At 31.7% G+C, this 22,258-nt stretch overlaps 1 protein-coding gene across 2 annotated transcripts in view; it reads left to right on the forward strand.

Moving 5' to 3' along the window:
• Positions 1-5,178, forward strand: part of LOC130902021 (phospholipase A2 inhibitor) — a 14,145-nt gene extending 8,967 nt beyond the window's left edge. For both annotated transcript variants that reach the window (XM_057813818.1, XM_057813819.1), the window contains exon 4: positions 1,195-5,178. In XM_057813818.1, coding sequence (XP_057669801.1) covers positions 1,195-1,706 — 512 coding nt within the window. In that variant the 3' untranslated portion in view covers positions 1,707-5,178. The remainder of the gene's footprint in view (positions 1-1,194) is intronic.
• The last annotated feature ends 17,080 nt before the right edge of the window (positions 5,179-22,258 follow it).

Raw genomic sequence — 22,258 nt, forward strand, 5'->3', positions numbered from 1 at the left:
TATACGAAGCAGAGATTTGGTCGAAAAGTTTTCTGATGTCCCTTATTTCATCGAAGTTCCTAGGTTTAGTCGAGGAGTAGTTTCAAAAAGATTTGTTCCATTACGTGACCATATTTAAGATTTCGTGCTAGAAAAAGGCAAACCAATTGATTATGACAATGACTGGTGGATTGATTGTGCCTTTCTGGTGGATATGAATACACTTGTCGGATCTGAATATAAAGTTACAGGGTAAAAATCTGATTGTCACTGAAATGTATTCAATTATTCAAGCCTTTGAAACAAAGTTGAGGGTGTGGGAAAATCAGGTAAAAAATCAAAGTTTCGACCATATCCCTCATTTAAAATTACAGAGAACGAAAAAAAATTGATTGAATATTCACAACTTCTGCAAAATTTGATTACGGGACAATAGTTTTGAAGACTTTCACAAAATGAATGAAATTGAATTTGCAATTTTTAACAATCCATTCAATGTTGAAGCTTCACAAGCACCAGTTCATTTGCAAATTGAGTTGATAGATCTTCAATCGGACAGTATTTTTAAAGAAAAATTCAATGAGATTTTAGGTATCAATACCTTTTCAAAAATTCCCTCACTTATCGCAACATATTTGTGAATTTACTGGGCATACATTTCGACGTGTCTTTTAGTGGATTCCGGTGGTGATATAATTTAACTATAGAAGAGCGGTGGGTGGAAAACCAACACAGTTGCGGAGGGTTAAATAGTCGATTCAATGAAAAAGAAAATGGATTCCGCAGTGAAAAATTTAACGGCAATAACTAGTTCGACTTCAAGTAACATTGTAAATGTTCACGATCCCACAGTCCAATACAATCCAATAAGTACTGATACAACTATAGACGATGTTATTTCTTTGAACTTGTTAAATGTTGCCAATTCAAGTACCAGGAGTAATATAACTTCTTCTTCACTTCAAATTAATAATGCTCACAGTTGTACTTTTAATATTACTATTACAAAATAAAAATTGATAAAAGTTTTGTCCAATTATTTCAAGCCTACGGATGTAGAAAAATTTTTGTATGAAACTCGTGAGTGAAGTAACTTTTTTTCACTCGTCAAACCGTCCTACTCGTGAAAAAAAGTATTACTTCACCTATTTGTTGCATAAATAAATATTAAATGCTTAATTTTCATTGTGGTATTGATATATACGTTTATTTCAGGTAACAACAACATCCCTAGCCTGAATTTTAATATAACCTGCTTACCTAAACTACGTTATTTAGATTTGGAAAAGAACAACATCACGAAATTCTCTTATCAGGACCTGGAAAATTTCGATAAATTGGCTTATCCTTATAGAACAACCCAAAATCTTACTCTAGATATTGACGGCAATCCCTTCCGATGCGACCAAGCTATAAATAATCTCTACAATTGGTTGCATAAAACCAACGTGAAAGTAAGAGATTTGGAAATGTTACAATGCCATCAAATAAAATATGGAACTGAATATATAATGAATTTGAAAATATTGGCGGAATCTAAAAACGCCAAAATCTCTCAAGCGTTAACTGTACTATTAATAGTACTTGTTTTTATTTTGTTGACTCTTCTGAGCGCTTACGCTTATTTGAAAAAAGATAGTGTAAAAAGTAGCTTGAGTCCAATTTTCGAGAGTGTTACAAGAAAAGTACAGTATAATAAAATAGAATCTCAGGATGTTTACGTTTAATTCTCTTTAGAATGTTTTTTTTAATTGTAGGCGACAAGGGGGAATATTCGTACTAAATTCTTTTAGAGAAATATAAATTGTCAACTGGCTTTAGGGCGATAACGTTGGCTTAGATGTTAATACTTGTTCACGAATAGGAACAAAAGATAGTAGAGAAACTAATAAATTGTTTTTTGAACGATAAATTAACTCCTATATAAAATGTGTCATGTAAATATGACTGTTTTGTCATTTTGACAGCGATAAAAAAGGTGCATAGCTTTTTATCACCGATAAAAACGCCTGTTGCTCTTAAGCGTCTACATCTAGTATGCTCTTTAATGTCTGCACTGCATTTAAGTACACTTGAGTCCCGCTAGTCCGAACACGCCAACAAGTTCCAGGAATTGTTGTTTGTAAAAAGAATAAATTATTTGGTTATTTTACAAATTAAAATTAGACAAAGCTGTCTAGAAGGTAAATTATGTCGAAAAGAAATTAAACTATGTACAAATAGTTTGTTTAAAAAATGCAGACTAAATTGACACAACGTAAACAATAAACAACAGAACTTGCTGACACAGCAGACCAACGACCTCGTACAAATAAAACAATGATATTGCGGATTATAGGTAAATTTCATTCCATAACTCTTCCCTCCTCAAATGGAACTCAAGGGCGTAAGGGCGGTGCAGAACTTGAGTGAGCGATGTCAGGGCTCTTGGGAGTTTCTTTTCTTCTACACAAACTCAATATCAAGTGTTTCTTCATAAATATGTAGATACTGTAAAAGATTAAGATTATTATCGTGATACTACTAAAGCCATATATGGAGATGTTCTGGTGGGTTCGAATTTCTTCTAGTGGATTTTCGTCATTTTCTTGAAAGAGTACTTGAGGAAGTTTATGCAGGTGAACTTTTTCTATTTTCAATTTTTGTACCTTCATAAACGGGAAAGAAGTTTCGGTAATCTCTTCTAATGTTAGGGCTTGTCCTGTAATTGTACTCTTTTCGTTCGAATATGATACAGAAGAGGTTTTAATTTGGCAGCTGGGTGGAATAATAAATAGGTAAGTGCCATGTAAAATTGCGATGTCACTATCTTTGCAATTCAGTTGCATCATCGTTGTCTCTGGAAAAATACCGATGTAGTGGCTATTTCTTAGCTCTTCTATGAGTTGGAAGTTCGTCTGGACAGGCACTTGCTTGCAGTTATTTATGTCACTGAGTGATAGTAGAGGTGTCACACAGTCTGTTTTCTTCGTTAGCTGGACTCGATTCTCTTCACATAGAAATATTGATTGCAGATCGGTACATTCTTCTTCTTGGTATTGGTACAAATTGTTGCTCATTATAAGGAAGGGTGATTGGGGAATAATAATAGTCTGATTTATATTTTTATCGGAATAGTGATGATAATGATCGAAGGTGTCTGGGTAAACCAGAGGAAAATCTATATAGAAAATCAACTTATTGTTCGCATAAACTACTTTTGATTTCACTATCTTATAAGGAGTCATCCGCTAGGAATAATATTTGATCTTTATTGTGGAATCTGTGTAAATCTGTTATAATTTCTCTAAAATGATCTGGAGAAATTAAGCTAGGTTGTACGGCATTTAATAAAGAAAAACCTATTGAGTTTTCGATATCTGTTAAAAATCTTAAAATTAGGTCTAAATTAAATTTTAGTTGATCTATAATATTTCTTATTTCTAATATATTGATTAACATTACTTCTAGATTCATTTAATATTGTTTGTGTTTTATTGAAAATTGATATTTGATTTCTCTTCAATGTTGATAATGTATCATTTAAAACATTCATAGATTTTTGGTTTAATGAAATATGATTATTGAGTTTTCTTATAATTTTATTTTGGCTATTTTCTAATTGAGAAATACTGTTGTTAATTTCTATTGCGTCTTGTTCGTCTAGGTTTCCTGATACGAATTTTACGAGAGATCCTAGACGATTGATTAATGCTCTTTTGGATAATTTGTTAGGAAAAATTGAGAACATTTTTTTTTTATTTATGTTATCAATTTTAAGATGTAAGTGTTTGTACATTGAAAAAAGTGCAAGTCTATTGGGAGCTGGTGTTCTAGTAGCTGATCGTTTGTTTACAAAAACATGCGCATGTCACAAACCTTCTATTATTCTAGAAACCTGGATTTTATTAATTTTTAAATAGCGGGACTCTTAACACTATTTTTAATTCTGAAGGTGGCTTATTGAATATTTTTTTGGCATTGAAGGTAATGAAATTTTTTACCAGATCAGACGTGGGTATTGTTAAGTAAATGTCCAATTTTTTTCTTCCAAGAAGTCAGTTTTTTTCGGTTTTTTATCTTTTCTGAGACAATTTACCTTGGTGATGGTAATATTTTTTCACACCATTGGAAAGTACAGATTTGAAAAAACAAAAAACTAACTTATTGTTTTAAAAAAGCTGATATGGTGAAAGGAAAATTTTTGGATTGAAAATTAGGGTGATTTTGTGATATTAAGTTAAAATAAGGTGAACAAACAGATATTTCAAATTGAATAGATAACAGTATATTTGAGACATAAAAAGGTTTTCACCGAAAAGATAAAAATAAAAAAACAAAATCTGGCTTTTTTCTATTTTTCAGATAAATTTTGAGGTTATGTGGAAAATATGTGAATAAAAAGTTGATTTTTTTATTATTCACAGCTTCGCTATTTAACTTTTTTAAATAAAGTATTTTTCCTCCAAGTATTATTACATTCTAATATTATTTTCTTTTATGTTAAAATTTTAAACTACAAGAATTTTGAGAATTAATTGTTATTGAAAAATTGATAAAATATTATTAGCAAGTGGTTATTTAGGTAAATTTGTTGGTAGTTGATTGATAGAGAAGTAAAAATGTCAAGATTGTTTATAAGTTCAAAAAAGCAAAGATTTTTAATATATCTATCCATATATCTATGAATAACATAGACTGAAATTTATACAATAAATAAAAACTGATAATAAATTAGAAAAGAAGATTTAGATATTTTGAATAGGAGGAAGTGCTAGAGATATTGAAGTTTGAGTGATGAAAAACTTTTTTAAAAATGTGAACAAGGGGTAATATAATAATACGAGTAATACTAAAAGGTATGCGCCAGCCATATTGCTTGTGATTCCATGAACTCAGTTGCGTTCATAACAAATATTTTTGCTTAGCATTATAACACGTTATTTTTTAATTCGAAGTACTCGTAGATCTAGCAACGAAGAATTAAATTTTTTTTCAAAATATTACTTAATATTTAGATTAAAAAATACTTGCCCAAAATAGTCGAGCTTACTCGATATAACTTTTGACATTTTTATATATATTATATAATGATGTAAGAGCAAGTTATCAACAAAATTTAGTGAGAAAAATTAGTTGATTATATATTTTTTGAAATTTTTTGTAAATAATTTTTGTATATATGTAATACACATTTTTAGTATACATTTTTATTAATAACAATTGTTTTATTTTAAAAATATTCAAATAAAATATAACATGATCAAGCAATTATTAAGAATAATTATATTGCAATCTGGTATGTTGTATGGTAATTTTTTTATCGTACAATATAGTACGTTACCAAAACCTGAAATTTGAAGGAATGGATGTAATTTCTTGGATCGATTATTTCACCAAGGATTACAACTCATTAAGAATGGGAAGGCCTTGTTGGTTCTAATTACCCGGTTGTTCCTTGTTCAGTTCCTTTGTTTACCCGCTATTTTGGAATCAAAGCTCTTTCTCTAGGTCAAGTCCAAGGATTTTTTTCCGTATACTAATAAGCACTTCACCACCGATGAGATGTATTATAGTTACTTCCTCTATTCTACTGGAGCAGTAGTGTAAAAAGCAACTTCCGAGTGTCCTGTGATTAGTCCAACTAAAGTCTTTAACTTCCGTCTACTTAATAATAGTTAATATTTCATCCATTTTAAAAATGGTATTGGAAATAGTAGCACAGAATTCGCCGATTCCAATCTGGCAAGCAAGTCCGCTTCGTTTTGTTTTGTGTAAAAAAAATAATTTGAAACAGAAGGAGAAAAAAAACTCACTTAAAGGAAATGTAAATATCGATAAAAAAATAAATCCAAACCTGTCGTACATGAGTCTATTTGAAAAGCAACAGTACCTACATTGGATAAAAACAATACGCTGAACAGCATAACCTGTGCAGAGTCAACTACAAACTTCATTGCATAGGTGTAGTCTCAACCTCCGGCTAGCTAATACAATCACAACCAACCACCAACCTAAATATGCTTCTCCAGTTTTGAGACATGGCAACACTGAAGTGAAGATGTCAAATTTGACATTAGGATCCTAAAGTTTGACATTCCTAATGGTGAACGTACTTACAACGAGATGTTCGATGTCATCTCTGGGCAAATATTTAAACAACTGCCAAAAAAGTAATCGCCTTGCTTACCACGATATATAATAATATTTAAAGATTTACCTTCTTTCCCATAACCCTAAAATTCTCTCAAATAATACTAAATAACATATATTTGGCTTTAGGTACAACATATTACCAACTAACAATGCTACATAATTGTAAATAAAGTCATAAAAGTATTCGGGAGAAAAAATTTCGTAGGTACTTCAGCTTTTCGGGGTGAAACCATTCGACCGTGAAATAAACTAAAGAAATCCATTACGACAAATTACTATTTAATCCTCAAATCCTACCTAAGTGATCGCTAGTTCCAAACGAAAATTAAACTTGAAACCTTTGTCAACTATCAAATCAGGCTGCAAATAGGGAAGTGTCTTGTGCCCATACCTATACTTATCATTCACGGCAGACATCCCAACAATGGACACTACATCCTTTGCGATGTTTGCAGACGACACTGCTGTCCTCGCGAAAGACAGCAATCCTCAGGTAGCTACAAATAAACTTCAAAAAACACCGCAACATCCTGGAAAAATAGTTTACCAACTGTCGAATAAAGGCCAACTAGAATATATCAGCCCACATAGCCTTCACTACAAGAGTTATTGAAGGTTCCGGTTTCACAATGTATAATAATTCCCAATCCTAACAAAAAACCCAAATTAGAAAACAAAGTCCTTTTGTACAAATGCACCATAAAGCCAATTTGGACTTATGGTATCCATCTGTGGAGCTATTCAATTCGTTCAAATATGATATAATGAATGCAGTCAAAAATACTCCTCAACATTCTTAACGCCACTTGGAGCAATAAAACATTACACGATGACTTAAAAATACCAACAGTAAAAGAGTAAAACACTTTCTGACCTCAAGCTATTTTCGTAAACTACCCGGTCACGCAGTTACTAGTACGCAGAACACTGAAGAGTAAACGACCATATCATTTATTAGACATAAAGAAAAAAATAAAAAATTGGAGGAGTTGTCGGTGAACAACTTCTCGCTCCCAACATCAATGATCATATTTACTTATTGCTTGCTAAAGAAAGCAGATTGTAAATTAGCTTTGAAATAAAAAAAATCCACGTATAAGATGTTGATAACCTTTAAGGTGCTTTCCGTTGTTATGAAATATAAATCGGTAAAATAATAACAAAACAAAATATTAATGCATTCAAATCACGCTAGGGGTTCTTTTCGGTTACGTAAAATTTAAGTTATACTCTGGGATTTACCACATGCTGAATTATGAATACATTTATGCACTTCCTTGAATTGGAGCTCTGGACGGTTGGTAAAATTATTGTAAAAGTTACGGGGAACCTTAAATGATGTCAGTTTATCATTCTTTTATCTTTTTATTTTTGAAATGGAAGAAGGTAGAAAAATTTTAAAACTTATTTTAATTAATTATCTAGAACTGACAGGAGATTTAATACTAATAACGTATATTCCTTTAAGGGAAATAGTGGGGTTTCAATTTATATAGTGTGGGCATTTGATGATTTTTATTTTCAAACAGACATATAGCTCAAGACAAGGCATCTACAATGAAACCAAATAAGTCTAATCAAATCATAATGTTTCATTTTATGGGATGGTGATCTATTAACCCCATTACTTTCAAAAAGTTCAAGATGTGGGATGGCTCTCAGACATCGAGAAAATGTGGATAGGGTTTTGTCCTCTACCAGTAGAATCTACAACTCCCATCCTCTACTAAACCTATCGTTTTTTTGGGGTTACTGAAACGGCAGGGCCCCGACAAAACTTCTGTTAATATTCGTAGTAATGTTTGCTTAGGTTGGTACACTCAATAGATTTCTTTGTCTCTATATACCTCTTTTTGTAGTATTTTTTGTTCTATTATGCTGTAGTAGATTCCACAGAAGGGTTCAGGTCCTATGAAGAGTTTATTTAGCCTCTAGCAAGTTTATCTTCTATTTCATTTGATCTTACAGCTGTCGATTTTACAAACCTTGAAACTGTCATTTCTAGCAATAGAATAGTTTACAAATCGTTTTGTCAATCAGATTCATAAACTGTTATTTTCGTATTGTCAGGACAGCCAATTAAAAAAATGTAGACATTTTCAAATCGTTTCATCAACTTGATTCATGAATAAATCATGGAATCGATTATTTTCAAACCCCCTAAACAGTTAATTTCATCTGACAGCTGTCAATTTTCAAAACCTTGAGTTTGTCATTTTCAACTATCGACTATTTTACATATCTATCGGATTGGTAGATATTCTATGTCAGCTGTCAAGTTGTCAAAAGTCAAGACAACAATCTCTATACTGCTAGCTCAACCCTATGTACAAAAATTTTATATATCTAAGTTCCTACTTTGTGTATAATCAAATCTGTCAATATTAAATCTCAAAACATACCGGAAACACTCTCACTTGAAGATTTTATATGGTTTTATGACTATAAATTCTCTTTAACAATCAACCTTAGTAAGGTCAACCTTACTAAGATACCATTTTTTTAATGGTGAAAATTTTCAATTTTTCAAACTTAACTTTTAATATTGTACCTACACTTGATTACGATAAGTGATTTTAATAATGTTTTTGTTCATATAACTTCAATGATTACTTAATAAAAAAGGTACAAACGAATATATGTGAGAAAAGGTCAATTTTAAGAGAAATTGTTTTTATTTTTAAATGTAAAAACATGATAAACTTTTTCAATTTATTCGGTTTTTTTGTGTGGATTGTGAAAAAATATAATTTCTTTGATTATTTGGAAAAAAGTTATCAACAATTATACGCGAATTAGTGCATTTTTATGAACATCACAACACAAGTCCTGAATATAATATATGAGTTTTCATTTTTTTAATTCCTATAATTTTTTTCGTAACTCCGCTGTAAAAAGATTTAAAAAAAACATTGTAATTGGATGATTTTTCGATTTTCTAGAGCCAAAAAACGAGGGGACCGCCAAAGTGTGAAATTGCTTAATAATTTAATAAAATTCAATCAAACTACAAGTTTTTAATATATTTTTAATAATATGCGTTCTCACTTTAATTACAAATGTACCAAAAATCAGGATTTTAAATTGAAAGCTTGAAATAATACAGTGATTCATTTAAAAAATGTGGTTTTTATAATTCGAGCTCGGTGACCTTTAAGAACTATTTTCAAAGTTCATTCCTACTAAAAAAGTTGTAGAATTCGATTTCCTATAACCTAGAGTGTCTTCTACGACATGAAAAAGGTTTCATTTGGTTATACCGAATTACTAGAACTCATAATTGGACAGCGATTTTACTCCACTAAATATAAAAAATTTAAAAAATATACAGTAATTGGGGGTCATGTAATTAAAAAATTCTGGAATTCTGTAAGTTATTATTATCTGGTTTTGATTCTCAACTGACGAATAAAAAGATTCACTGTTTGGCCTTACTCGTTCATCTGTCGCCTTTCTTTTTCGACTCAACAAGCTGATATCTCAAAGAAGAGTATTTCAACGTTTATTTATTTTCTACTTCAGACTACTTCAATATATCTTATAAAAGTTGAAAATGGCATAGAGTGCTGTTGGTTACGAAGATATAACATACATATTACAAACGTAAAGCGTATTTTTTTGATTTTATCACGAAATATACCCAACAAATATGATGTGTTTTTATGAAAAAGTTATTTCTATACTAGCTAACAACGCTTCATCAATATTGGGAAATATTAACCTAGGTAAGATTAATTAACGATAAAACATAAAGTGGAGAGCTGGAAAGCAAAGTCGTGCGGAGTTTATGTATAAGGGTATAAAAATTATCACGAGTTGTGACAATTTAAATTTCTTAAACTTAAATGTTTTAGTAGCGCTGCTTCAGAAAAAGTACGCATGCGCCAAAGGTTAGTAGCTATCAGCTGTTTAGCATGAAGCCTATTCTTTCGGATGCGATGTCTACTGCGTCTGGAGACAAACCAGTACAGCCGTAGCCTTCGTTTGTATAGAGACTGCTTTGTTTTTCCGTAAAAATTATTGACCTAAATATAGACCAACGGATTGTTGTGAAATTATACATAAAACTTAGAAAAAATGTAACTGAAACTTATAATTCATTGAAACAAGTTATTGCCAGAAGGTTGGGAGTAATGAATTTTTCCCCTCGTTTTCGTTTTCGGATCAAAACATCGAAATCAATGTCATCAAAATTACTTTTGACAAAAATTTTATTCAGTTCAGATGTCCGGTATTGAAACCACACATAAGAATTGAAACTTTTTGGGTTTTTCTTTTTCTCAGTGGTTTCTGGAACCAATTTGTCTTCATAAGGATTAAAATTTAAAAAATCATCATGCTGGAGCCTAGTCACATTAGAGTGGACCGAGTCACATTCCATTTGTGAGTGGCCTGACTCAAAATAAACATGATCAATAGTTTCTAAATGAGGGTGTACTTGTAACGCATACAGACACATGCAAGAAAAGTTAAAATTTTTCTGCTACCCTCCGCAACTGTCAGACATCATGCGAACTTTACTTCAGTACTAGAAATTTCAATACTACCCCTCTTTCTCTCAGTTTCGTCCCAGGTGTAACAATTAACTTCTGCGTTCCCCAAATTATATATTGTCAAATTATAAACAGCAAGTTTGCGCACGTAAAAAAACATGATTACAACAAAGTTGTCCATAACAATATGTGCAATTTCTGCAAAAAGTTTTAGAAGAAGATTCCTAAGTAGAAGAAAGTAGAAAGTAGAAGAAAATAACCTCGATTTTCTTGATGTGGTTTCACATTATCATTAATAAAAATGAGCTGGATGCCTATAGCGGCATGATTTGTGACTGTATGTTGACGACCACTTGATCCGATATACTTGTCTTGCCATATTTCCATCCAACTCGGCGATTAAAACAAAATCGTGTCCATTCCATAATTGTGCCTTCACGAAAGGGGCGATTTACTTGAATGATGACAGTGGATTTATCTATATTCGTTCTCGTCTACTGTCTGAAAATATACAAACATAGACTCAGTATGGAGTGTTGAGAAATTGTTTTTTTGACTTTGAAATAACTTTTTCACTGAAAAGTCACTAATATTAGAATAATTTTAAATTTATAGATATACAATTTAGACGATTCTGCTAGTTTCTTTTATGTTTATGGCTCTCCTTTGTGAATTGTATTTATATGAAATTTACATAAAAAGAAAATTTGTTCACACTATTATCACAATCCACTCGCGTATTTTCATGAAAGTATTCGCTTTAATAGTTCAGGCTCATTAATAAAGGGATCGTTAACATTTAGTTGTGTGGTTTCGTCCCTTTTTCGTTTATATCCCTCTAGTTAGTTGAAGCATTTGAGTTTGTTATAGCGATCTCAAGTTCCCTTTTAAATGATACTTTGTAATCTAGTATAAAACAAAGCAGTTATAGGCATCGGAATGTTGATGTAATTAACAATGGGTGTAGTAGAAATGGTAACCATCTCATATTATTGATGTGATTAGTATAAAAGCATCGATTCTGATTGTGTTTATGCAATTAGTAGCAGATTATATGCTCAGATTATCATGCAAAAGCCTTCGTTTACTATTACGGATCGTATCAACATTAGTTTATGAACGGACACAAATAGGAGTTACGGAGTTTATTCAACCAGTTGTTCGGTGCGTAGTGACATTACCGAAATGGACTCAGTGTTACTTTAGTATATTAATTCATTTGTAGCCAATAAAATCCATGAATTGGTTATATTCTAATATATTACGATTCACCACTTTCTATTTGCTATTCCGTTTCATTCTCACTTAACTATGATCATGTTGATTAATGAATTAAGACCACTGGGTATTTAAGCAGTTTGAATGGTCAATAATAATTATAGCGGAAACGTTTAATGTATAAAAGCGATGACAATTTAGTTTTGCATTGAACAATAGTATGTTATAATTAGTGAGTATTAAACTCGTTTCAATCATAATTCATCCATAACTGGATTTCTTAACAAAGGATATCAATGTATTAACAATAAGGCCCTGATCTCGAATTAAATAGTTGCACGTACGTTCAAAATTTTGAAAATTCCGTGCAGAATCATAGTTACTTTCATTTTCCCCAACAATTTTGTGGATCAGTCAAAAGTTTTGGAGTAACTGTAAAATATTGAGTAATTGAGTTTTATTGCTTAATGGTATCACAAAGCCATAAAGTTTAAGGTAGAAAAACGACGTGATTGTATTTCGACTCTTGGCTGCTAGAGCGTAGTTTTGTCGTTGAAGATGACATAGACTGTTTGCCCCTTGAAATCATGAGAACATCGCCACAGGATCAGTTGAGGAAGTGAGTACACAAGAGAATATACTTGCTACCACTACATGGTCACTTCACCAAAACTCACGATTATACTGTTTGATAGCCAAGTTATCGTCTTCAGAGACTGAAGGTAAACTGTTTAAACAGTCAGACAGTGTAATGGTGAGTGTTGGTATAGTGGTAATGGAAACAGTGTGTTCAGTATGAAGTAGGGTATTGGATACCGTATTTGGATGCTGCGGTTAGGCGCCCGATATGAATAATACTACGTCACTTCCGTCCCAGAACCCGCCTAGAACATCTACTACCGAGAGATGATACATTATCAAATCGATGTATTAGAAGTTTTTAACTTTAAATATATATTTCTTTTTAAAACAATAATTTATAAAAAAATATTCTTTGGTTTATTAGTCAAACGGATAAAAAAATCGCAAATCATTGAGTGATTATGTCACCCTAGATTTCTCATAATAACTAAATATTGTTGCAGTTTTGTGATAAAGAAATTATTTCTCTTCATAATTTTTAAACGTTTGGTTATCAAGGGATCGCACCAGCAGTGAGCGATGGAGTGGTGGGGGGCGTCCCAGGTATCCCATACCCTACTGTATGAATAACACCAACACATCCAAAAATTCCAACTTGATCATTACTATGATTTACTACAACTATTATTGTCATGACTGTACTTCAAGTAGTGGTTTAACCTAGAAGCTCGTTCATTATTTTGCCTAACTGAATATCATTTTTGACCTAAATAACCTAATATCAATCTACCTAAGGTAGATGCATTCATGGTTGCTACGTTCTTTGCTAATAATAAATTATTTACTTCGTCTGAATTACGTGGAGTAAAAGTACTACTCATTAGACTTTTTATGATAACGTCATTATTACATTTTGTTTGCTTGAACTTTCTTAAAATGTAGTCATAAAGATGATGCTTTGAAGGTTATGTTTTGGTTGAAGCTTTCGATGTTAAAACATTTATATTATCTTTCAGAAAATAAAATATTGGATGGAGAATCACTTTTTGCAACTTCTGTAATATTGATATCCAATGATGTTTCTACATCTTTTGAACAGCCAGCTGAAGTTAAGGCACTTCGATAATGTCGGTTTTTTGTCGTTTTAATGCCAACGGACGAGGTGTTGGTTGGTAGAAACATCAGTTTTTTTTACATTTTTTTTTGCATTGTGTTAGTTTCCGCATCATATAACTAATTTTCCAAATCTGTTTTAAGCTACAGTAAAAAATAACAATTAGTTAACATTTTTTAAATACCAATAGTTAAAACTTACATTGAAATGGTCTCCACAAACATATAATGGGCTGCCAGGTTTGACGCTCGCATAAATCCTTCTTATAGTTTGAAACCATTGTTTTCGTTGCTTTTTCTCTTGAGGGACTTGCACGAAAAGATTATTTGGTGTTTTATACTAATGTTTGTACATTCTAGTACAATGCACCAACGTCATCTTCTACAAAATTGAATACTCACAGCCGTGCGAGTATTTTTTAAAAAGAATCCCAACAACTCTGTTTAAACTGTATTTACTTCTAACCTCACTTAAGTCTGTTTACTTACTTTCTACGTCATCCACCGTCACACTCAGTCATGTGACAACAAATGCGTTTATGCGCGTCATTTAGATATTTAAATTTATTTTTTTCATGAACTAATATACCATTTAAAAATCAGTGTGTGATTAAGATCGATATACTAAACGTAGTTAAGGTATAAAAAAATATGCGAGGTCCCTATTGAAATTTTATAAAGCACCTTTTCCGTTTATAACGATAGTAGACATATCTATGAAACTTTACACAAAACTCACGAATAATTCTATTTGAATTTTATACAATATGCTTTCGAACAGAACCAGAAATGTATCTATATACATTTAAAAAGATAAAAAAAGTATCAGCAAATTTACGAACTGAAATTTCCCGTCTGTGTAGTAAATCATTCAGTCCGACCAGCCAGCAGTCTGAAAATTCTCACTTCCAATCACCGAATAAGATTTTCTCTGCGGGCTTAATTTCCCTATTTTCGAATAAGGGGTAGCACGGTAAACCGTAAATCATTCTGGAATAAATGCACGTCGTTACCCGTGCAAACTTGTCCGCTTCCGGTCTGACGAATAACCCCGAATCGGAGTTAATTAATAGGGCCATTCTTTTTCCTAGGAGCTAATTCCGGTCGGCAGATACAAAACAAAAGCGAAAAACAATCGCGAGAGATTTACCTAATCGGAAAATACAAGTCTGGTATATTATTTGAGCTTTTTGTTTCGTATACCGTAGTTGTTTTATCTTTAAACAATTTGGCTCGGATTTGCAAACAATGTGGCCTAGGTTTCGCTCCGTCCTTTTTTTATTCATACCAGGTGCTAACTGGATATGCAGCACAGTACCCCAACATATTGGATGTGGATTTTCTGATCTAAATTTACTAATTAGTTGTGTTAAAAATTTATGTGTCGAAAGGATTTACAATTATATAGGGAAAGATTGTCGAATCTATATTTATAAGTGTTGAATAGATGATGACCTTGTTTGGAAGCGACCATTTTTTATGCTGAATTTCCTCAGCTATATTATTTTCTGCCCTTAGAACGTGCTTTAATCTTTTCTTCGTTCTATTTCCTTCATCTATTCAATCCACTATGTTCCTGGTCTTCTGCTTCTCCTTGTTTCTATTCTATTTTAATGATTATTCCTTCTTTTTAATTTCGTGCTTTCTCATTTTTGTTCCATTGTTTTTTTGTTTATGGTCTGGGGTCATTGGATTACTTAAATAGTAATAATAAAGCTTCTATCCTAATTTTTGTTGACCTGCAATTGTTATATATATAATTTCGTCTGATATTTGGTATTATCGTCTACCAGTGCAATTCCATAATATTCTAATCTTGTCCGCGTTTGTAGCATTTTTTAGAGACTTTCAACTCTTTGTTCCATTCATCTTTCGAACGTTCACCACTCTGTAATTCACTTTTTCTAATTCCAAATCCTCGTATCATATCTTCACCAGTTTTCAATCTATAAAAGTCACAAGAGGGAGTTATAATTCGGATGTTTCAGAAAATATTTCATTTGAGAGGGTTCCTATTGATTGCGATGTAATGAATTTTAAGAGATGATAATAAATACAACCGTTATTATAAAGTTTTTGATGTGCAAATGGTGAAATTTTCAAAAAGGTTCAAGAAGATGCAATCACTGCTTAATATAAATCAATCAATATCTTTACAGAATGTCCAATAATTAGATTAACATATTAATAAACGATTTTGACACTTTCTTTTACTAATAATGTCTGAATAAATAGTACGATTAACAATTCAAGGCGTTGGCTTGAAGATGGCCTCATCTTCCCTATTAAAATTCTCACGTCAAATCCAAACTTCCTTATACATTATTCGCGGCTTGTCTCAATTTTATCAGATATCTCCCTTATAAGAAAGTCAGGAAGAAGTGCATGAATGTTTTTGGTGCCATCTAAATGGCAGTATCAGAGTTTTAGACGAACTATTTAGAGTCGAAGCATCCACTAATTGACTGTCTTCCAAATTTCGCCTTCTACTGGAATTCTTTTTTGTAGTTTCATTTTCCCGTACTAAAAAAATGCTATAGAAACCTTAATTAAGAGACTTAACTATCCTTGCCTTAGTAACTGAGTTTCTAGGTTCCATTACCATTTTCAAATCACATTTTTGATCATCATATAGTTTTTCTATCAAGTTTTTATCTATACACTTCTCGTTGACAAGAATTTCACATGGAAAGTTTTGGTGGTAGATGTAGATCTACATTTTTCATGACGTCGTGAAATTTTTTTCGATGCCTATTTTCTTGATCATATTATCACCAGAAAGGGTTACTGAATACACTACTCACACAAACACTACACTCATAATTAAACTGCCTGACCCGCGTTTCGATATCCAAGTTATCGTCTTCAGAGACTGAAGGTAAACTGTGTACCTTGGTTATCGAAACGCGGGGCAGTGTAATTGTGAGTGTTGGTGTAGTGGTGGTGTAAACAGTGTATTCAGTATGAATATCGCCGGATCCAGAATTTCCAGCTTACCAGAAAGACTTATTTATAAGAAATAATTGTCTTCGGTGCTCTGGTTGAATACGTCTTTTTAGCATGTGCTGGATAATTTCCTTCCAGCCTCTTCCTCTTCCTATTTAGAGTTTGATGTTGAAGATAGTACTGCTTCGTTGGCACATCAACTAACATATTGCTCCAACTTCCTCCACTTACTAAATACAGAGTGTGTCTAAATGCATACTACAAAATTCAGGTGGGGAGTGCTCGTATGAAATGAAGATGGGTCTTTCCTATAACAAAATTTCCTCAGCCTACCCCTTTTCGAGATTTCACCCTTTAAAAAGTTGTGACAAATTGAGTTTTTATGTTTTTTCTAAAATTTAGCTAGAAACTTGACATGCACTCGTAAAGGACTAATCAGAATTATTTTTTCAATATTCCTGTTACATTATACAGGGGTGAAATTAGCAATCCTTACTTTTAAGCATTTATTACAAATCGTATCAGATTTTTCATCTTTACTGTTTTTCACTTAATTCATTAAAACATTTATAAATTATGATTATTATTTTTTTGGATGCAGCTATTGATTTCGGGAAAAAATTTACAATAAAAAATATTTTTAAATAAAATAAGGTTCCTAAGTTATATTATTTCATAAAAGTTCATCTTGGAAAAAAGTTTTAATATGAAATAAAGTTAGTGTTGCTAATTTCACCCTCGTATAATGTGAAAGGAATTTTGAAAAAATACCTGTGGTTAATCCTTTGCAAGTCTCAAACTAATGATCTCACCACTCCTGATAAGAACCAGATTATAGTATTACCAAAATTATATACATAAGCTCATTCGATCCGAAATGATGTCAAAAGCTGCTTAGTTTTTTTCAGATGAAATTTTGTTCAAGAAAATTATTTTATTTGGCACACAAATGCTAATCTTTCATGAGGAATCCTGAATACATTGTTTTGAAAATAATGAACTGTTAATAAATTAATTTTTTCTACGTCTGATATAATAATCACGTTTTTTTCATTAATTTGCATTCATAAAGAATGTAAGTACCGTAGCGGTTCATTTTTTCACACTTTTGTGTTAAAAAAAGTGCCGTAACGTGTCATTTTTTAACGCAATTATAAAATTGTTTTATCAAAATAGTGGGCTGTGAACGCATTCTTTCTCATGTCAAATTGTTTCTCCGATACACTGTTTTTACTTTTATTTCTTGATATTGGTTCAAGAAATGTCTAATTAAAAGGAGTGTAGTATTATTATTAGTAATGGAGAGTAATAGTGAAGAAAGTTTAAACTGCACACCAGAAGATGTAGGTATCGATACATTTTCGAAAATTCCCTCGTTTATCGCAACTTAAATGAATTTACCTCACCCAAAAAACTACACTGGGCATACATTTCGACGCTCTTCGGCGTCTCTATAAGTGAAATCCCCGGTGGTGATATAATTCAACTGAAGAAAAACGGTGGGTGGAAATCCAACACAGTTGTGGAGGGTTACATAGACGACTCGATAAAGAACAAAATGGATTCCGCAGTGAAAATTTTAACGGGAACAATTAGTTCGACTTCAAGCAACACTGTAAATGTTCACGATTCTATAGTCCAACACAATCCAATAAGTACTATAGACGATGTTATTTAATGTTACATATATGGCACGATGACTTGTAGGTATCTCTCTAGAATTCAAATACAAAAAATACACAACATACTATCAAATATCTAATTTTAAGAACTTACCTAATTATTTAAATGAAAACTGTGTCATTTCCTCGCTGATACTGTACAGTTTTTTTTCATCCATAAGCAATGATTAATTAACACACGAAATTGTTTTGAAAATAATAAAAGTAGCTTCACTTAAATATCTGTTACTTTCTTTTGACTAATGGAAATATCATGAACTTTTACACATAGTCTTTTGAAAGTTGGTACTTCATAAACGGCATATGAATTTGACGATAGCATCGCCATCTGTGAGTCCTTCAAACGACTTTTTGGGTGATGTAATATAAGGATTTTTCCGAAGATACGGATTTGTTCAGCTCTTCATCTTTTTAGTTACTCATCAATCATCACTCTACTGTAACTTATAATGAGTAACAATAAATAAAGGATTTATCGTCTATGTGATTCGAAATTACTCCAAATTTTGACAAGAAGCGACAGTGAAGATGACGACAATTCTGAGGATGATTTTAATGACACCGTTCAACCAGAGCTTTCATCTTAACCTTGATTAGTGTTAGAGGAATCAAGTGCTGTTACTAGTGAAATGTATGAAGTTTCTACGCAAGAGCTGCTAAGAGACTTTACACATGAAAGCCATGAATCAACTGATAAGGAAGAAGAAATTCCAACAAACAAATGAAAGCGTTAAGATTTTGAATGTAAGACTCGGCAACCTACCTCAATTATTTACGATTTCGAGTCCTAAAACAGTAGGATACTTGTAAGCATAGATCAATTCTCAGCTTTGAATGTTTTCCTCTTATTTTTTAGTCAAAACCTTGTTAATAAAATCGTCGAGCAATCAAATGCTTTCTATGAATTTGTTTTCTCCGAAAAATCTTTGCGTCCAAGTCATAGAAATATTGGTCAAACAACGCACTTCTCTCTACTACTTTCTTTTTAAGAGTTAGAGGTCTGATTTGGAGGCAGATATAATATATTTGAGATTTAATTTTGAGTAAATTAGGGCTCTGTATATTTTGTGAAGAGAACTTCCATCTGTTTCCCTGTGGTAATGAGAGAGGGTTTCAATAATGTTTGATAGTTTTCTCTCTAGGATATAACTTTTTCCTCAGTCTACTCAGTCGAGAATAGATAGATAGACATAAAATTTTGCTCTACTAAATTTCATAATTTTTCATTTTGTTTGGGTTAATTAGGGAGTTAATCCTAAGTGGCTTATATTTTTGTATAATTTTGCAATGTTACCTAATCAATTATGAGTTTGATGATTTTTTTTTATTATTTTATTCTAGTAAGAAAATTTGTACGACGCTGGAAAGTGGCATATAATAAACAACACTTGTTACATTTATCACAATGCTAACTGGTAACGGAAACTTTGTTGATGATACTGTAAAGTTTGGTGTTCATTTTACTAATAGAACATCTATTACCTGTAGACTCCATGCATAACATTAACTTCGTAATATAGTTGATTGGTGTTGCTTTAGGGAAGTCATAGTTAGGTTGCCACTTTCACATACATATACTCGATAGGATGTTTAATTAATTTTGCAGAGTGAATACAAGATGATATTGATTAATACAATGATATATCAATTATAAATTTTCATTAGTTATCGTGTGTAACTTTTCATTACATGATTTATTGATATAATAATATATATAATCTAATATTATTGTGTAAACAAATTTACTCAAAGATTATGGTACTACTAACATCCATTTATAGTTTTTGAATTTTTTAATACCTCGTAAACGAATTGGACAACGCTGATCTGTAATTTGGAATAAATCTATCGGTTCAAATAATATTTTTTTAAAAGAATTTGTCGATTAGTATTCTCGATTTATTTATATAAAAAACAATGTAAGCAGAGTGTCTCAATTCAAAGACTATTTTTATAGAATGTGTACAGTGTGACAATGAAGTTTTGGGAATTTATGAATAAATAAAAAACAATCTAATGAAGTTTAACAAAAAATTTGATCGTCAAGGTTTAAAATAATTTTCAATTGAATCTATACTATGATTTTAATGTTGATCCCATGATTAAAAGCATCCTTGGTAATCGTTTTCAAGTTAACTCGATCAGAACCACGCTTACAGCTTCTTTAATCTCCTCTAAGTCACTTCAGGAAGCTTACATAATGTAACAATTTCTGTCAGCAGGAGCTGTTTAGAAGAATGGATATAAGAAAATATGCAGGTCACTTTTTAATGATAACATCACTCATCCAGCTTCTGTTGCTCTTACGAAAGCGATAAACGTGCGTAAACTCTCGACTTTCGTAATAAACTGATAGACTTATCCCCAAGACCAGATTTATGATGAAATTAACTTAACTGTTATTCTTTGTATAACTACCAAATGTCAAATTTTCTACTTATTGTTGAATTTAATCATGTTCACTGTTATTACACAATTAGTAATAATTAAAGATTACGAGGAAACTATCATAAGTGATCTTAACATTAATATTCTTACTCCGTTATGTAACCCATTGTATTACTACTGTTCGGCTTAGACTCCAACGAATCTATTGGTCCATGATCCTATTCATACCTTTTCACCCCATTGAAACTTTCTAATTCAATACGCTATATCTATGTATAATGTACTACCTCGAAAATATTCAGTTTCTATGCGAGGAACAATCAATATTTCATAAATACGCACGGCACTCATACCAAATGAAGAAATGAAAAAGTATAAAACTCGGTAAACATCTAACAAACCGTCTGTCTACGTGGATTCATCATCTCCACTGTTTACCAATGAAAACATCGAATTGTAAACATAAATGCATTTATATTTGCTGAAGCTGTCGGAAAGCGTATGTACACAATTTCTTCGAAAGTCACGAAAAGAGTTGCTGTGAATCATTCACAGAACCGAAAAACAAGTAAAGGAAAATTGAAATCAGTTGACAAACCTGCTCAAGATTTCATACGTAGGAAAAGTTTTGTCAACTTCTGGTTTTAAAGGCAAAAAACGTGAATCGTCAAGAAGATTATTCCCGTCAGATAAAAGATTACAGACGCTCTAATAGACGAATGGGGTACAAAAAAGTCTCAGTTCATGTCTGGCACCCTATTTAAACAAAACTCCCTTACAAGTGGGTACATGCTACTCGTCAATTTACGTTTTATAATTTGATATTCAGTTGTAGCAAGTTAACGAGGTATAATAAAGAATTTTTTCTAAGTTCCAAGTAGACTACAATTAAGTGCATCTGTCTAAATATACCTGTCTATAATGCCGTCCAATTTATAATATTTCGATTGCTTTCTAACGAATACTTTCTCGCAAAAGATATACATATTTTTTTAAGTATTTATAAAAATAATAAATTTATAAAATGGTATTTCTAACAAAATTGTCGGCAAGGGTTTTTATAATCTTCAATTGATATTGGAAGAACTATAATTGTTCAGACGGCACTATACATCCACCAATGGGGACATCAGATCACAAACTAATTACAGCAACCAAAAAATGGAGCTCAATGATCACTTCTTAGCATATTGCTGTAAAAACGTATATGCGTCACGTATATTTTTTGAACAAGCCTTGTACAAGATATATGAGTGATGATATTTTTGTTGTTGTCAGTTATTTCTAGGAAATGATTTAAATGCAAAATGGCACAAGTCTTGTAATAATATTTCACGGGAATTCTTCTCCGATCTTTTTTATATAAAATAAAAACTCAACAATTCACAATTTCAATTTTTGAATGCAAATTATTTTTTAATGTGAAAGAAAATTAAGTTCCTTCAAGTTTCCTCGGGCTCTATTCATTCTAACGGTTTATTAGTAAAGTAAATGAAGAAAACGGGTAACGATTCTCGAGTACAACTCCTGAATTAAAGAGTTTCAACTTCTAACTGCCAGGGAAGGAATCCTGTGATTGTATTTGTGATTAATGAGTTTCAAGGAAACTTTTAGTTTCCATAATTTTTGTTTGGGAACTTCTTAAAACAAACTTGTGAGTTATTTGAGTAATGGTAATCAAAATTGATTGGATTTTAAGGAGAACGATTTTAAACTTTTCTA

This window comes from Diorhabda carinulata, chromosome X (genome assembly GCF_026250575.1).
Source record: "Diorhabda carinulata isolate Delta chromosome X, icDioCari1.1, whole genome shotgun sequence".
NCBI lineage: Eukaryota > Metazoa > Arthropoda > Insecta > Coleoptera > Chrysomelidae > Diorhabda > Diorhabda carinulata.